The sequence below is a fragment of the Zonotrichia leucophrys genome, chromosome 2 (genome assembly GCF_028769735.1).
Source record: "Zonotrichia leucophrys gambelii isolate GWCS_2022_RI chromosome 2, RI_Zleu_2.0, whole genome shotgun sequence".
In the NCBI taxonomy this organism is placed as follows: Eukaryota; Metazoa; Chordata; class Aves; order Passeriformes; family Passerellidae; genus Zonotrichia; species Zonotrichia leucophrys.
The window spans coordinates 59,641,653-59,657,754 of NC_088171.1; the positions used below are offsets into that span (position 1 = coordinate 59,641,653).

The window sequence follows — 16,102 nt, forward strand, 5'->3', positions numbered from 1 at the left end:
ATGAATAGTTATGTTGTTCCTTTCCTCTGATTAACAGACTATGTCAAATTCATTATATGTACTTCATGAGAAAGCAAAGTTGTATCATAATAGAAAATTAATTTATCCTACTTGCCAGTACAGTGTGCAAGATTTGGACCCTTCAGATTGCATCAGAGTATTTGAGTTTCTGGAACAAATCTTCAGTGTGATAAAGTGTCATAACTCAGCCAAGACACTCAACTCTGACAGCTTACAAGCAAAAATATTTTGATTTTTTTTTTTGGCAAGTTTGTACCCAAACTAAGTCGTAAAAACATAACATTTACAACTTGGAAGATGAAAGATTTTCCTACCATGATGTTCATGTGTTCCTCTTATTTTCTTTTACCTGAGTAACCTAAGTAAACAGATTACAAGGCAATTTAGACATAGTAGCTAATACAAGGTTTACTGGACTTCTCATATATAGAAATGTACTTTGACACTATTTGCAGTTTTACAAATACAAAATGAATAAGAACTTTAAAACATATTTACTGAGCAGCCATGTTTTGATATCTGTACAGATCAATAAGTGCTGTGGAGTTATGTACAGAATTTATAATTTAATTTTTAAACAGCTTTTGTGCAACCTGGCTGTAATGTGCATTTAAAGAACTGGTGTCAACATCACACATCTGTAATTTACTGGTGCCAGAAATGGAGAGTACAGAATAGGACAACAGCTCCTAAAATAATACTGTGCTATGCAGACATCAGTACATAATTCAAATAGTGCATATTAGTCAATGTCTGATGAGGAATAATAGCTGCTAATACAGACACAGGCATTTACAGGTATTAGGTTTGTTAGAGTAAGTATGGATGAATAAACTTTTCCATATATAAACATTAAAAGAAAGGGCTTGAATTAGGAAGTCATACAATAATTAAAGATGGAAATTTATGTAATAAATAACAAAAGTTTCAATTTAACTTGCAGAAGATAAACATAGTTGGAAAAAATCCTTTATAGTAGCAAAAGATCCTTCACAGTAGCAATTAAACCATTCAGAATCATTGTCAAATCAAAGGTAATTTGGTTTTATTTTATAATCATAACAACTGAAAGAAAAAAAGAAAATCAACACAAAGATAATTTAGTTTGTCTCTGATAGCTGTTAGTGTACTTCTGTGTTATTGTATCTCTCAGATGTTTCCTCCTCTTTTTGTGCTCTATTCACATTATCCCTTTTGAATTTTCATTTTTTTTAAAGTTTCTTTAGTCCAACATGAATCCACAGACGCTAAAGCACAGTGAATATGCAATCTGCAGACTGGTGTGAGTGAAAAACCATAGGGAATATAATCACTTTTACGAGGTAAGCTTGGAGTAACTTGGAGGAGAGAACTTGCGCTTCAAGTACTTGAGAATGTAAAGTGGAAGACAGCTTACAACAGTGATTGCTGACACTTTCCACAGGAAGGTCACAGTTGTGATAAAGGCAACATCTGCAGAAACAAAAAGGGAAAATAAATAATGGGAGCCACTAACATGAAAACTGGAACTTCCACAGTGCAAAGTCAATACAAGTCTCATAATTGTTTGCTTATGCTATTGTCCAATTCTTAAAAAAAGGGCAATAAAGCAACATAAAGTTAACTTCAGGCTTTTGCTTTTGTAAATTAATTTTTTGGAGAGGAACTTCAGAGTTCCTTTATGGTCCTCACACTGTTTTTCAGCTGAAGTAACTTTTAGGGGAAGCAGAATCTCAGTTTAAAAGCACAACTCTCTCATAATAAAAAGTTAATTCAGCTTATTTTTCTATTAGTAGGAATGATTTTTACCTGCTATAAGTCCCCAACCAATTTGGATCTTTTATTCTGTATTATTTTTCTAACATCTATGCTGAATGATTCTTAAAATCATAGAGATTAAATTAGAACCCAAAACCTACCACAAGGAAAATAGAATCGTTTTTGACAAAAAATTAACAATAATGCTGACACAATATGCTTGCTAATGAATTTTTGGACCCTATTTGTGATAATTAGATCATACTTAAAAATCACGAAAAGATCCTAGAACTCAGGGAACCCCAAGAATTTTTTTCTTTAATTTTTACCTATTATTTACAAATGCATATATTAAGAAATTCTCTACTCTTGACTGAATCATTAAAGGTAAAAAAAGAAAGCCAACCCAAAACTTCAAGAAAAGTTAAACTTCACCTACCTAAGAAAGCTCCAAAAGACACTCTGCCTATACCTGTTTCACAAAGAGGGAAAGTGAAAGGATAGATTTATAGAAAATACAAAAGTTATGCACAAAAACCCCAAAACAACAACAAACTCCAACAGGTTAGCTACACAAAGAGGAGATGAAAAATATGTTAGTAGCATTAACTGGATTAGTATTGCCTTTCACATGTCAGTCAGATTATTTTAAGCAGCAATTAAATCAAAACACTTTGAAAACATAGAGATTTTATATTTGGTCATGTTTTAAGGTTGTAAATAGATTGGCACTTTTCTTACATTTCACTTCAAGGTAAAATTTACTGTACAAACAACTTGATCATGTGAATGAAAATTCACTTCATAAAATGCAATAAAGAAATTGTTTCCTGCTCCAACTCTGCTTATTAAAATACTTAGTATATTAAATTTCAATGTATAAACTTGTTATGCAGTTTTAGCCTAAGCCTGCTTAGACATACTGAAAGCCCATGTAACCTATCATAGACACCCTAAAAAGGCCACTGTGTGTAATTAACTCAGAAACATAAAAACTGGTTTGCTTTCATGAGTCAGAGCTCTAGAGCAGTATCTGTTTTGCCTTTGGTATTTTTGCCTTTCTAATTTGAGTGCCATGTCATCATATAATTTCTCTGGAAGGAGATGATCCTTATAAGCATAAGGATATAAACGTCACTGAAATAAGTTTATTTGCAAGTGAAGTCAAGCACTCTTGGTCTGGACCATTTTTCCTGATCCATGGAAGTTGTTCTATATCTTGAACTGCAAACCATCACATTATGCTGCATCACATACACAAAAACGCTCCCTCCCCCCAGTTATAATGGGACAGATTAAATAAGAACAAAGCATTAAGCAGAAGTGAGACTAAAAGAAAGGCATTTTCTCAGATAAGTGGTGAATAACACACATAAAATACATCTTTACAAAATCTCATGAAACTGCAGCCTTTTCAGTACTCTCAAAAACAAAAATAGTGAAGTTAAGCCCCTGGGTTGCAAGAAGCCATGCAACTGTTTATGGACTCGCTTGGGCTTGCCCAGCAAATCCACAAGCACAGAAAGGAAAACACTCCCCTTTACGGAAAAGTCTGCAAGAAACAAAGTTCCTGTGGTTTCTACACCTTTGTGAACATCATCTAAAAATGTTTTTCACAGAACACCACCAGAAAGGATGGAAGGACTGGCTGTCACCAATACTACAGACTTTCAAAGGTGAAGCTGCAAGTTCTGCTTTATGAAGTTCCTGGAAGTCTGGACTCAAGTGCAAGTACCTATATCTGATCTTGTTTGTTCCTTTAATTTGTAATTTGACTGTGGAGATTCAAAAATCAACCCAATAATCTCTATTACTGTGTCTGTGCATCAGTGTCAGAGGGAAAAAAAAGGGTGCTCTGGCAAACCTGAAATTATGTGCAAAGTAAGTACCAAGCCCAGCAGAGCTGTTTCTTCACTCCTGAGAAATCTTGGAAGTACTAGAACACCTGGGACAGGCAGTGAAGCATTTACTGATTAAATAAATAATTATATAAATAATTATATAATGCACACACACTACCCTAGCACTGACCACCTGGGAACTGACAGAGTGAAGGCAGAATTGTAAGACTTCTAGAAACTGCCGTGTAATGCTCAATTCTGCTATGTGAAATGACAAGTGAAGAAGGGCAGCTCAATACTCATCAGATCCTAAAAGTCAGAGAAGAAGCTGGATTCTCAGCTCCTCATGAGATATAATTAAAGCTGTTACATATATTTCTGTAAGCTACATTTGTAAAATCACACCTAGATATTTTATTTTTACTAAAGGATAAGTTGATCCAAGAAGAAATAGGTATTATTTTGATGCTGAGATTCTTGATTGGTAAGACTTGCAGTTGGAATGTGTTCTTTCATCTTGTGAACTGTAAACAATCAGTACCTTAAGGCACAGTATGGCATGCCAAAACTTAAAGCAGAGCAAGCTTAATACAAGGTTACTATAATTATGAAGCAATGGCTCCTATATGAGGTCTTTCCTTCTAGGCTGCTGCATCACTTCCTAACAATACTTCAGCAATTTTAGCCTTGTGAGTTAGATCTAATGAGGCCCACTTGGCCTGGTGTGCAAAATAATGCACCAATTCAGCAGAAGATCCTGATTTTTAACAAACTATATCTATTTTCAATAGTGCAAATCTCAAAGCTAATTTAAACTATACAGTTTTGACTGTCAATATCAGACCAAGGATGGAAAAGGCAGGAGTGTTTTGACTAAAGTTTATAATCTAGATAAACCATACTAACAGGATAAAGATTGTTGAATTCTAGGAGAAAAGGGTAAGAGAATATTTTAACCCAACACTAATTAGGCCTAATTTGGACTCAATTATATTTCTTATAAAGAAAGCTGCATTTTAAAACATCACCTATTCTTCATTGAAAAAGAGGGAAGAGAAAAACATTATTAAAGATACAAAACAGTTCTTTGCTAAAGAACTTTTACTCACCAAAGTATTCATTTAGGAATGCAAGAGAGGCCACATAGCAGCCAAGACTGAGGAATTCAGCCACCACCATTAACCAGTGCCACGTTCGTATGGTCAGTGCAACCATCAAGAGCTCAGTCAAGATCAGGGCAGTGAAGGAAATGGCAACGACGTGAACAAACTCGGATTCAAAAAGCAGCAGGGCTCCGTACATCAGAATTCCACCTGTGGGGTGCAGAGGCACACAGGGTTGGCAAACACCCTGCAGTGAAATTTCACTGTACCAGCTTTTACAACTGCACACCCAACATATGATTGCTCATTATGAAAGTTTGTCCAGTAATTTTTAAAACACTGGTCTTTCTAAAAGAAGGATATTTACTGTACTTTGTACATGTGAAATAAGCCAACCAAAGTAAAGCCATACAGAAATAAAACTATTAGAAAATTAAACACCTTTTAGTGCAATATATCTGATGAACTGTTAATTAACCTCATTTTGTCAAGTGCTGCAAATAAATGAGATATTGTTGAAAGTGTAATTACTTTCAACTGATTACATAATTCAGATTTCTTCAACGGTACTTCTGTCATTCAATGAAAGAAAACTACTGTGTAAATACATGCAATGTGATAAGCACTCATTAAATTTTTTCTGGATTAGCATTTAATTAAAAACATGTCCTTTTTTAGGTGACATGCACCAATAAAAATACCAATCATGCTGTGTTTTGAATAGGCCTGGCACACTACAGGAATATCGATTTACGAGATAAACAGAAAGCAATATATATAACTACTGATGAAATGCTAAGCTTTGGGAATTCAACCTGCAACTGAAAAACAATATTGCTAATAGCAGACAAAAATTTCTCAGTTCAGCAAAATCAGGACTCTCTCCTACCTTGGTAAATACTGATTAAAACCCAGATGAGGAAGGTCTTAAATGACAAAGATCTCCCCTAAGAGAAACATGTGAGAGGACAGTTAAACACAACTTAAAAAAATAAATCTACTCAGCTCATATATTTTTAATAGTTCATTGCCAGAGAAACATTTTACAAGTAAAATATGCAGTATTTGAAGTGATAAAGGCTACAAAGCTTCTACTTGTTTTTATGATTCTTCATTTCAAGCTTATGTAGAAATTGCATGAAGTCTAAATTTAGGAGTAAAAAGTTAAGGCCTTAAACAGAAGAGATATTTTAGCTTGCAATGCTCTGGCTGGTTTTCAGAATGATAAATACAGAAAAATTCATTTATTTTTTATTTGTAAAATGTAGTCTTCAAAACAACTACAGCATTGTACCTATTGACCAAAACCTTAAGCAAATCTGCAGTTATTTACTAGTAACTTCTAAACGTTGGATAAACTGCCCATTTGCTTTCACAGAATAAATTCATGACTACTGCAAATTTTCAGCAAGTAACTATTACCAAATAAATTTTAAATATTTTGATTGTGAATGGTAGAGACTGAAGCATTTGCAAAAAGCAAAGAATATATGCTGTACATGTGATATGACTCTTGCATTCTGTGAGGGTACTGATGAAATATGTTAGAACTGAAGAGTTGAAAAGATACACATTTTAAGGGATAAAACAAAGCAGCCATTTTGCCACAAAAAAAGATCAATCTAGAACAGGCAAGAATCAGCAGTTCTTCTTTACTGCAACAAGTTCCAAGTTCAGTGAACAGTGTTCCACAGGCAAGCTTGTGACTCTGTTTAGCAGGTGAAGGCCATGCTTTTTGGAGTTTGATAAAGGACTGAAATATCAAAAAATTCAAAGATTCTCAAGCAGAGAAAGAACCAAGATCTCCAAAAGAGGAAAAAAGATGATCCCAGATTAACATAGGTAATAGCTAATTTAGGGCAATTAAAACGACAAAGACTCAGAAAATTTTGAACTGGAGTCTTTAACTGGAGTCTGCTTCTGAACTTTTAGAAATCTTTGAAGAGTTTACTATCCCTAAAAAAGATTGTCTGGTTCTGTCGTGGATCATAACTTTCCTATCTGGCAGCTAAGGATGGAGAAGAAGTGCTTTTCAAACAGCTTATTAAAACAGAATCTTGAGATTTATGTCACTCTTGTGGGTAACAAAATTACAAACTTTGATTGTTTGCAAGTACATGCAAACCCAAAGAAAGCAGTATCCATGGATGACTGAGTTCAGATATATCAGTTATAAATATCTGTTATTTAAAAGAAGAGCGTTTTTGGAGACATCAGCAGTAATTTCTGCACGTTAAGAAAAAATAAATCTATAAATTCATTGACCAATTAAAACAGAAAAGTAAGATGTGAAAATGTAAACATAAATAACTCCACATGAGAGATTTTGGGGCCAGAGTGAAAGTTGCTTTATCAACATTTGATAAAGGTTTGAATTATTTCAGTACAGCCACTGGTGACTAGAGAAATGTATTAATAAAAATGATTGAAATGTTTAGTACTGTGGATTATTTTAATAGTACAGAAGTTGGCAATAGTTGTGCAATCTGTCTTGCTTGGAATACCTTATGAAAATGATTGCAACAATTCCCAGTTTCGCACACTGGAGATTTTAGCATTTGTTTGTAGCTGAGCACTGAGAACATTCATACCTTTGTGAGATCCTTATAAAGTTCTGGATATAGCAATGCCATTTCTGGCTTCACATCTTGATCCAATACTAGAGAGAAGACTGGAAACATAGTATATATGGTTGCATACCTAAGAGAAAGGAAGAACACACATTAACATTTTCGTATGACATAATTTTAACTTGAGTTCAATTATTCTTTTTATGTAAGTGAAATGAAACTGATTCTTTTTCCCAGTACTTAGGCAGCTTACCAACACAGCTTTCACATGCAACCTGCTCTTGCGGTTCTGAGAGCTGTCAGTTGTGAGAAGTTACAGTCTTATACAGTCAAAACCGATAAATACATTTCTTTATTCTATTACCCAAGCCTATCACCTGTTACCATACTCCCTGTGCACTTGCACTTTGGTCAACCAGTCCAATGACCTGACATTTAAATTCATTTATAGATGGATGCATGAAAACGGAATTAAAAAAGGGCACTATATTCTGGACAACATGGAGAAGGTAGGTGGATGAATAAGAGTCTTAACAGCTCTCTGAGTGGCTTTGGATTTTATTGTACACATGCCATATACACACTTTCACATGTACTTCCTTGGAACTTAGCACAACTTCTGCAAACCTTTTAAAGAGGTCTGCTGCTTGCCTCTGCAAAGTCTGGTGTAATCAGACCATGGTTTGACTAAGGTTTAAGTTACTCTTGATTTCAGTTGTTATTACTTACAAGGACAATAAAAAGAAGCTGTTAGGTCACAGGGACAGAGAACAGGGACAAACACAAACATATGCACAGCTCTCAGCTATGTAACTTGGGGAACCATATCAGTAAACCAGCTGCTGCAACACGACCAGGGTGCTCTCAATGCTGCACATATTCACATTAATGGAAATCTATGTGGCAAACGTGGATAGTGTTCTCTCAGAGGAAATATCACGGTAGCTTCAGCTCCATTTTAAACACAAAACCCTGTGATCCTCACTGAGATTTGTACCAGCTGAAGCTGGTCTGGGAGATTTTCTTTATTGTTTTCACCCTGTATGTGCACAGGTTCTACAGTATCTTCTTCTAAGGCTATGCAGATCCCTCTCTCCAGAGAACTGATAATGAGACTTCCCCCATCATATAGTGCATAACCAACCCAGTGTGACTTGGTGCACTCATCCCAGGTTTTGGTAGTGTACCCATGATAAATGCATGGAAAACATGGATGACACCAAGCCCACAGTGTTATTTAACCAGTTAGTTTGCTGTATTTATTACCAGGAATTGTTACTGTTGCTTTGACTTACCCTACCATTAGGAATCCTTGGTACAAGGGAACAGATGCAAAGTAGAAGACTGATGAAAATACAGCCTTGAAAAAGCAGATAATTATTTATTTAATATAATTCTACGTACAAAATGATACAATATAGAAAAAATAACAATACTGACATTTGTGACATTTCAAAGACAGACATAGGGATTTAACTATTCAGAAAACAAAGTATTAAATACCTGCATAGTTGAAATAATAAGGCCTCGGTGCATGACAAATTGACCAAGTGCTGCTGATCGTTTGTAACTGTTTCGGCCATGTACCATCAGCAGCCTACCTATGTGTTTAAACTGTGTGATAGAAAAGTCAGCTGCTAGAGAAGCTTGTTTTCCCTCCTAGAAAAAAAGAAAAATATTTCAAATATGAATCCCAGTGTAAAAGATGTGTATCAAGTTTCAAAATCCTAAGCAATAATTAATTTTAAAAGACAAGTTTGTTCCTTCTTTGAGAATCAACCCTACAATGAGACACGACAATTTTTTGTGCATATTCTAAGATGCAGTGTGCTGTAACAAATAAGTTTAATTGCTTCTCTTGCTTCTTACAGGTAAATGCTGCACAGAAACAACTATAATTCTTCCTGCTTTTAAAAAGATAAAGCAGAAGACATACAAGCAAAAACACTAAAGACTAAGCATTCTTATAATCTTGCAGAATACTTTAATTGGAAATGATCAATTCACTATTGTTTAAGAATAAAGCATCTAATCACATTCTACTAGGCTTCTATGTGACACACATTTCATAATGAAACTGTTAACATTACCTTGCCTTCAATTCCAATTCCACAGTCTGCTGCTTGGATCATGCTGACATCATTTCCTCCATCACCTGGAAAATGTCACTGCAATATTCAGTTCTTCAGAGGTTTTATTCTCCTGGCCTTACAGTAATTGAGAAACCTCTTACATGCCTTTAAATTCTTACAAATAATCTATGACTTATGATTAATTACTTCAGTAATCAAGACTTTCCTGCAGAATAGAGAAGATAACCACATCTTTCTCACGGGATAGCATTTTTGCCATAACTATGCAATACCTGGCTGCTGGTAAAGGTTGGTAAAGAGGTCTCTCTGGTTTTGTTTCAGCTATTTCTCTGTGGTGCCACCTGCTGTTTACATTTTTACAGATTTTCCTAGGAGGATTGTGCCCAGTTACCTATTGCACATGTGCGTTTCCCGGTGTGGTGCTGTAACAGTTTCACAATGTGGGCTTTCTGCGTGGGAGAGCATCGGCAGCACACCACAGCAGGACACTGACAAGCCAGCTCCACAAATTCATGCTCATAATACTTCAGACAAACCTGAGGGGGAAAAAAAAAATGCTTGGATTTATTTACAATTAAATATTACTACATGTAGCCCAACTCAAAAACACAGTATAAAGATTTTTTATTGTGTTTTCCATGTACAACATCTAACTGGAAGGAAAAAAAAGAAAGATTCTCCTGACTGTGGCTTTATTATTTTTTAAATCAAAGAGATTGAGCAGCAAAGTGCTTTGAGGTTAAGAGAACAGACAGTACTAAAGCATGCTGTATACAAATTCCATTCCTATTACTGTACAGAAGACTAGAAACCCAGTAACATTTACAACATATATCATCTAATTCACACACAGTGATAAGCAAAAGTTTCTCTAAGGACTACTTAAAAGTATGGGGAAATACTTGAAAAAAGAGCATGAAGGTGCTGATACATTACTTTCTGACCATAAGCATATAAATAATTTGACCAAAACCAAGTTTTTACCTCAAGTGAGTCCCCAGATATCACCAAGGCACAGTCATGCTTCCTCCTAAAAGCATTTAGTTCTAAGTGAGCCTCTCCTCGAGTGACAACCTTCAATAAAAACCACTCAGTTAAATGATTTTGTTATATTCTTAAAAAAACCCCTGCCTAAACAAATCAAGTTTTGAGAACTCATACCCAGAAGCCTTGGTTCAAGGGTTTTATCCCATTGCAAGTCTAATACCCATGGAATTTTACTATAAGCCTCAAGCCTTATGAATTGACAGAGTAATCCTCAAACAAGTAAAATCTATGTAGTCGGCTTAAGTGGTTCCTCACCAAAGTTTGCTAGGGCTAAAATAGTGCTGAATTAATGACATTAAAATATCTGAATTTTGAGCTGGCCTGAGTCTTTTCATCCTGGCATGTCTAGAGAAAAACAGAAAACTTTCCCAAGCAAACCTTAATTGTTTTGTTTATTAACCAGCAAAATATGCTCTTAGAATAACATAAAGTGTCCCTATTAATTGTTCCTTCAGTTTCAGGAAGGAAAACCAGGCACAGATTTCAAAGGGACATAAAGATGCTCATTAGTACTAATCCTTTTGGATCTTGCATGACTCTGAAGACAAGATCAAGTGGCATAACATGAAAGAATTACATCATAGATTTTAAAAATTTACATAATTGTTTCAGAAAAGCCCAGCTGTGAAGTGCAAAAAACAGTCAAATGTTACTAAATGCATTTTAGAAAGTTTTGAACTATAAACAGAATACACAAAATTGAAATTATAATCAGATTTTGAGGAGACTGGCAGATTTGGGTGTGGTGGTGGGGGGGTTTTTTGTGTGTTTTTTGGTGGGTTTTTTGTTTGTTTATTTTTAATTTTTTTCCCCATAAATATCAATGTATTTTAGAGCTACCATGCTAGACAAACTACCAAGCACAGAATAAAATAAAAGGTCTGATTACACTTTTAATTTTGTCTCTGTCAACAGATCACATTGATTAAAAAACTTTTAAGATATATGAATCTTAATTACATTGAATGTGAAGTTTTGTCCTTGACCCACAACTACCCAGCCATTGCAGTTCAAAGAACCTTTCTCTCTCCAGATGGGTTCTACTACCCATAAAATTTGAGTTACATTAAAAACTGCAGAGAAAAACTCATACACATGCCCCAATTCAGAATCTTTTTCCTTCTTTTCCACAATTAAGCATGAAAAGAGAAACCTCCTTGTCTGGCAGCTGTTAGGAAGACCAGCCTGTGTTGGCCTAGTACATTCTTTCTGCATTGCAGAGATGAAGAGATGTCAGCACTTGTGCACACTGATGAGCAGTGATTTTCCTCTCTGTTCTACATTTCAACCTAAGAGAACGCTTTTTTTTTTTTAATTTGTAAATACCTCCAGAATTACAAACTATAGAAGCTGAGACTTCTATGAATAAACAGTTTTTTTAAAAACGAAACACAGCTTTTTGGAAAGAGAGTAGCAAAAGGTTTTATCGTTCTAATTTATAACTACAGTAGAAGTGTTATAGTGCTTGATATTTTCTTACATTAATTCAGTAGTTATTTCTTTGCAACAAGTATAGCCACAGAAGGAATTCTGTATAAATGTGTTTTCTAACTAATTTAAAACTGTATTCTAAGTTAACACGGCTTTATGCTGATCTCTTATTACCAGTCAAGGTAACGAAAATAAAAATCTGACTCAACTAAATACATTTTGTTCAGGAAGACTTAATTTGTGGTGTTACAATGTGGAAAGGTCAACAAAAATTGATCTGAAGTTTTATCAGAAGCATTAATAATTTAATTGCAAATAGTAGTCTGCAGGGCCTAATTTGCCATTCTGATGCTTCAGAAGAAAATGCATTTACATGTAAATTATATTCATATAATTATTTCTGTAGGTGCAAGTGGTTCATTTAGAACAAACAGATGCATTATGTCTGATCACACAGCATCAATCAATGTCTGGAAAATCTATTTTTGTTTGGCTTCAGTCAAGTGAATAGCACACATATAAAATATATAGAAGAAGATTCAGTTTACTTTTCTAACAATTACTTAAATAGTCTGTTGGTAAAATGCACATATATATAATGACATGAAAAAAATTTCTCATACTAATTTGATCTCTGTTTACAGAGGGATGTTCACAGTTTCATTCAGGATTAATTCTGCTTGAGTCTAAAGAGTTCTATCAATGAAAATGCTAAAACAAGCAAGAATGACATTCAGACAGCCTAAATCCATGGACTGTTTCTTAGTGGCTCAGTACCTCACCTCACCCAGACCCCTCCATCACTATTTAGAGGTATCTTGCTATGTCTCTTATGAAGGGTGTAAAATGTCTGTTGAATCTGGCTCACCCACACACAGCTACAAATATTTCTACAGCACATCGCCAAGTCTAGAAAACAACACCCTTAAATGCTTTGTCATTTTACTGCCTTGAATAATGACCTAAGTACTACCCTCTGGACCATTACAGTGACACTCAGTACAATAACCCAACAACTTCCAACAGCCAGCCAGCTACTAATTGAATACAGCAACGCTACTGTTAGCCATCCTTTGATGAACCAACAAAAAAAGTTTGAACTATACTTACAGGTCTGAAAATATGAATATCTTGATTTCTAGACACTAAGTGAGAACTTTTTGCAATGCAAGTTGCTGTCTCCAGTTTGTCTCCTGTCAACATCCATATCTGCAAAAAAATGTAAGAGTTTATTTCTTTGGACATTAGCGAATTGTCTGTTCTCCAAATCTAAGTGACATCTCTCTCCAACTTTTCTCTGGCACCTTTTTGGATTAAGTTATCCAAGAAAATATACTGACTTGTGCATTTTAAAGTAAAATTAACTAACAGTTTTTACTACAATAATATGCAAAGCAGAAAAGAAATGTCTTTACTTTTTGCAGCTCCATTCTCACAAGGGCCAATGTCCCTATGTATATGAAGACAAAGTAAAGCTCTGGGAAACATAAAATCCTTTCCCTATGGTCCTGACATGACCTTGATCAGAAAAGTGAGCATACAGATTACATTTGTCAGCAAAATGATGCAACACAACCAATCTCTGACCCTGGTGATAATCTCAGGAAGCAGCAGCCAAGCCATGAGACAGCAAATCTTGGAGCATAAGCTACAGTCCCAACATTCTGAAAAGATCCTGCCCACTGACCACGCAGAACTGAGGAGGCAGTAAAGATTAAGGGATAAAGTTGTTATGTTCCCATCGTGTGACAGCTCTCTCAGCCCCTTAACACCAAGAAGGTTTGTTAGTATGATGACTAGTTAGGAAGATGACTTGGTCACCAGTGTAAGGAAATTGTCATCGCATCCCAAAATTCTCCTGGTTTGCTTTGACCTCCTGAGCTGCCCTTCCAGCAGATAACGGAGGGGCTGAAGTCCAGCACAAGCAGCATATGCAAAATATCCCACTGTGTCCGACTCAGTTTAACCAATGCAAAGTCATTACAACTATTTGGAGTAGAGTTTGACACTGCTTAAAGCAAAATGTTTATAATCTTGCCCCCTCCCCTCAGATACTGTTCATATATTTACTTGAAACCCTCCCTCAAATAAATTGTATATGCATTACGTGCATATATATGTGCAATTGATAGGAGTCTAGCAAACCAACTCTTCTGCATGGCTTTTCATGTCATCCCTTTAACATGAACTGAACAAACTCCAAGGGCAGTTCTGAATTCTAGTTCAAATAATTCACGTTTTGATCTCTGCTGAAACTTCTTACGAGCACCAAACCCGAAAACATTGTTGTCACACAAATCTTGTGCCAAACTCAGTCAGTGACAGCAAGGACAGTTTACTGTAGACAGCCTGGGGATAAATGACTGAGACACACATTCATCTATCCATTGGTAGTTTTCCTACAGAAGTAAGTTTGAGACTGATGAAACCTTGTAGGCAAGGGAACTTTGCACACAGTGTCTTGTTTGTTTCTGCTAGTTCATGCCCAGAATGTGCTGGGGACTTGACACATTTCTTACTTTGAAAGAAACTAAATACGGACAAATATAAGTTACGTCTTGATTTAAAAAGTTAATAAATGATAACCTGTTATGTCAGCAATATGTGTTAAGTACCTTTATTCCAGCATTCCTTAGCATCTCTAGAGTTGGTCTAACATCTGCTTGCAGCTGATCTTCTACTCCAGTGAGACACAGTAATTCCATTTCTCGCTCCAAACTCTCTACAACAGCAGCAACCTTCAGGTTTCTGTCATGTATGCTTAGCTTTGCTTGGTTATATCGACTCTGTTTGCACAAACACAAAACCACTTAGAGTTTGCTACGACTCATAAAGTATACATTCAGTCTACCACTCAAGTGATAGCATGGATCCATTAGGCTAAATGTTTGTCTTTATATATCTTTAATGAAGAACAAGGCTAAAGAAGCAATTTTACTTTACATCCACTGTTATACAGGGCTCTTCTGACAATGCACCTAAAGAGAATGCCTCCTGAAGAACTATTAAGAACTAGGCATCACAGCTTCAAAGGAGGACAGGCCTTATCTTTGAGAACAAGTAGGTTTTTTAGGTCATGTTGAACCTACAAAAGTAACATTACATTAGCTTCTGGGAAAACACTGTCCAATCCAATAATAAAGCAAATAGGACCCTGCAAATATGACTGCAGAACCGTCATTAATGAATGACAAAGCCTTTAACAGATTGTGGACAATATCTCAATTATCTGTTTTTTAAATATGAATAATCTTTTTCTGCAATCTTAAACAATAAAATAGAGGAATGTTCTCCTTGAAGTAATTAAACATGATCGTAAGCAGAAGATCACTCTGTCCTTTCATACCTCAAAATCTTGATACTGTTCTTCAGTAAGTGATTTTTTGGCAACAACCAGTGTGCGCAGTCCTTCTCGTGCCATATTACCACACTAAATGAACCAAAGCACAGAACAGTCATGCAAATATTCAAATCTGTGTTCATGATTTCTACTGTATGCTAACAGGGTGTATCTGTAGCTTTGGCGTGTCTTTAGACTCTTAAAATACTCTGGAGAAGCCACAAACAGGATGAAAAGCAATTATACTCCAGGTGTCCCAAATGAAGTGGTTTGATATCAGTAAGTCAATTAGATCTCCTCTCCTAGCTTAAAGAAAATATCTTTTAGGTTGAAGCTTTAAAATAAATTAAAACTACCTTTGAGGCACATAACAGAATTCAATTTCTTTTTTCACTGAATGTATCCCTTATCAGAAAAGCATCTACACATTAAAAATAGCCATGGAATAGCATGTCTTAATGAAAAACAGGGCTCTCCAGTGCAAACACTTATTGATTTGACCTCATAAAGCTAAATAAATTAAACAAGTATCTTACAATTAATTGTGCATCATTATCGCCAAAAGTAATTTTTATGACATTTTGCTAGGTCTTGAGGGAGTTTAATTTATTCATGTCCCTGAATAAATCAAACTGCCCTGCAGCAGATATTGATTCATATTGCCAATACCATTATGAACATACATGGTGTAATCATTGTATTAACATATTGGCTGTATGTAGGGTCAAAAATAAGATGATTGCTGGTACCTACTAGAACACATACTGAAAAATATTAATCAGGTTTGAAATTTAGTCACTAACTATTTTATTTGAAGTTTAATAAATGTGGTAAAAAGAAAATATTTTGGACACAATGCTTGTCAAAGTCTATAATTCATAATCATACCTCACTGCAGATTTTGATCAAACAAGGGATA

General features: G+C 35.3%; 1 protein-coding gene across 2 annotated transcripts in view; it reads right to left on the reverse strand.

Annotated features, from left to right (window-relative positions):
• Positions 1–246: 246 nt before the first annotated feature.
• ATP9B (ATPase phospholipid transporting 9B (putative)) overlaps positions 247–16,102 on the reverse strand; it is a 154,607-nt gene continuing 138,751 nt past the window's right edge. The window contains exons 18-30 of one of the 2 annotated variants that reach the window (XM_064705157.1): positions 15,190–15,273; positions 14,459–14,629; positions 12,954–13,052; positions 10,350–10,439; positions 9,757–9,901; positions 9,363–9,427; positions 8,776–8,931; positions 8,568–8,632; positions 7,294–7,402; positions 5,592–5,649; positions 4,709–4,912; positions 2,198–2,230; positions 247–1,473 (exon numbers count right to left, since the gene is read on the reverse strand). In XM_064705157.1, the coding sequence (XP_064561227.1) occupies positions 1,337–1,473; positions 2,198–2,230; positions 4,709–4,912; positions 5,592–5,649; positions 7,294–7,402; positions 8,568–8,632; positions 8,776–8,931; positions 9,363–9,427; positions 9,757–9,901; positions 10,350–10,439; positions 12,954–13,052; positions 14,459–14,629; positions 15,190–15,273 (1,416 nt within the window). In that variant the 3' untranslated portion in view covers positions 247–1,336. The remainder of the gene's footprint in view (positions 1,474–2,197; positions 2,231–4,708; positions 4,913–5,591; positions 5,650–7,293; positions 7,403–8,567; positions 8,633–8,775; positions 8,932–9,362; positions 9,428–9,756; positions 9,902–10,349; positions 10,440–12,953; positions 13,053–14,458; positions 14,630–15,189; positions 15,274–16,102) is intronic. The other variant, XM_064705159.1, reaches the window with a different exon arrangement.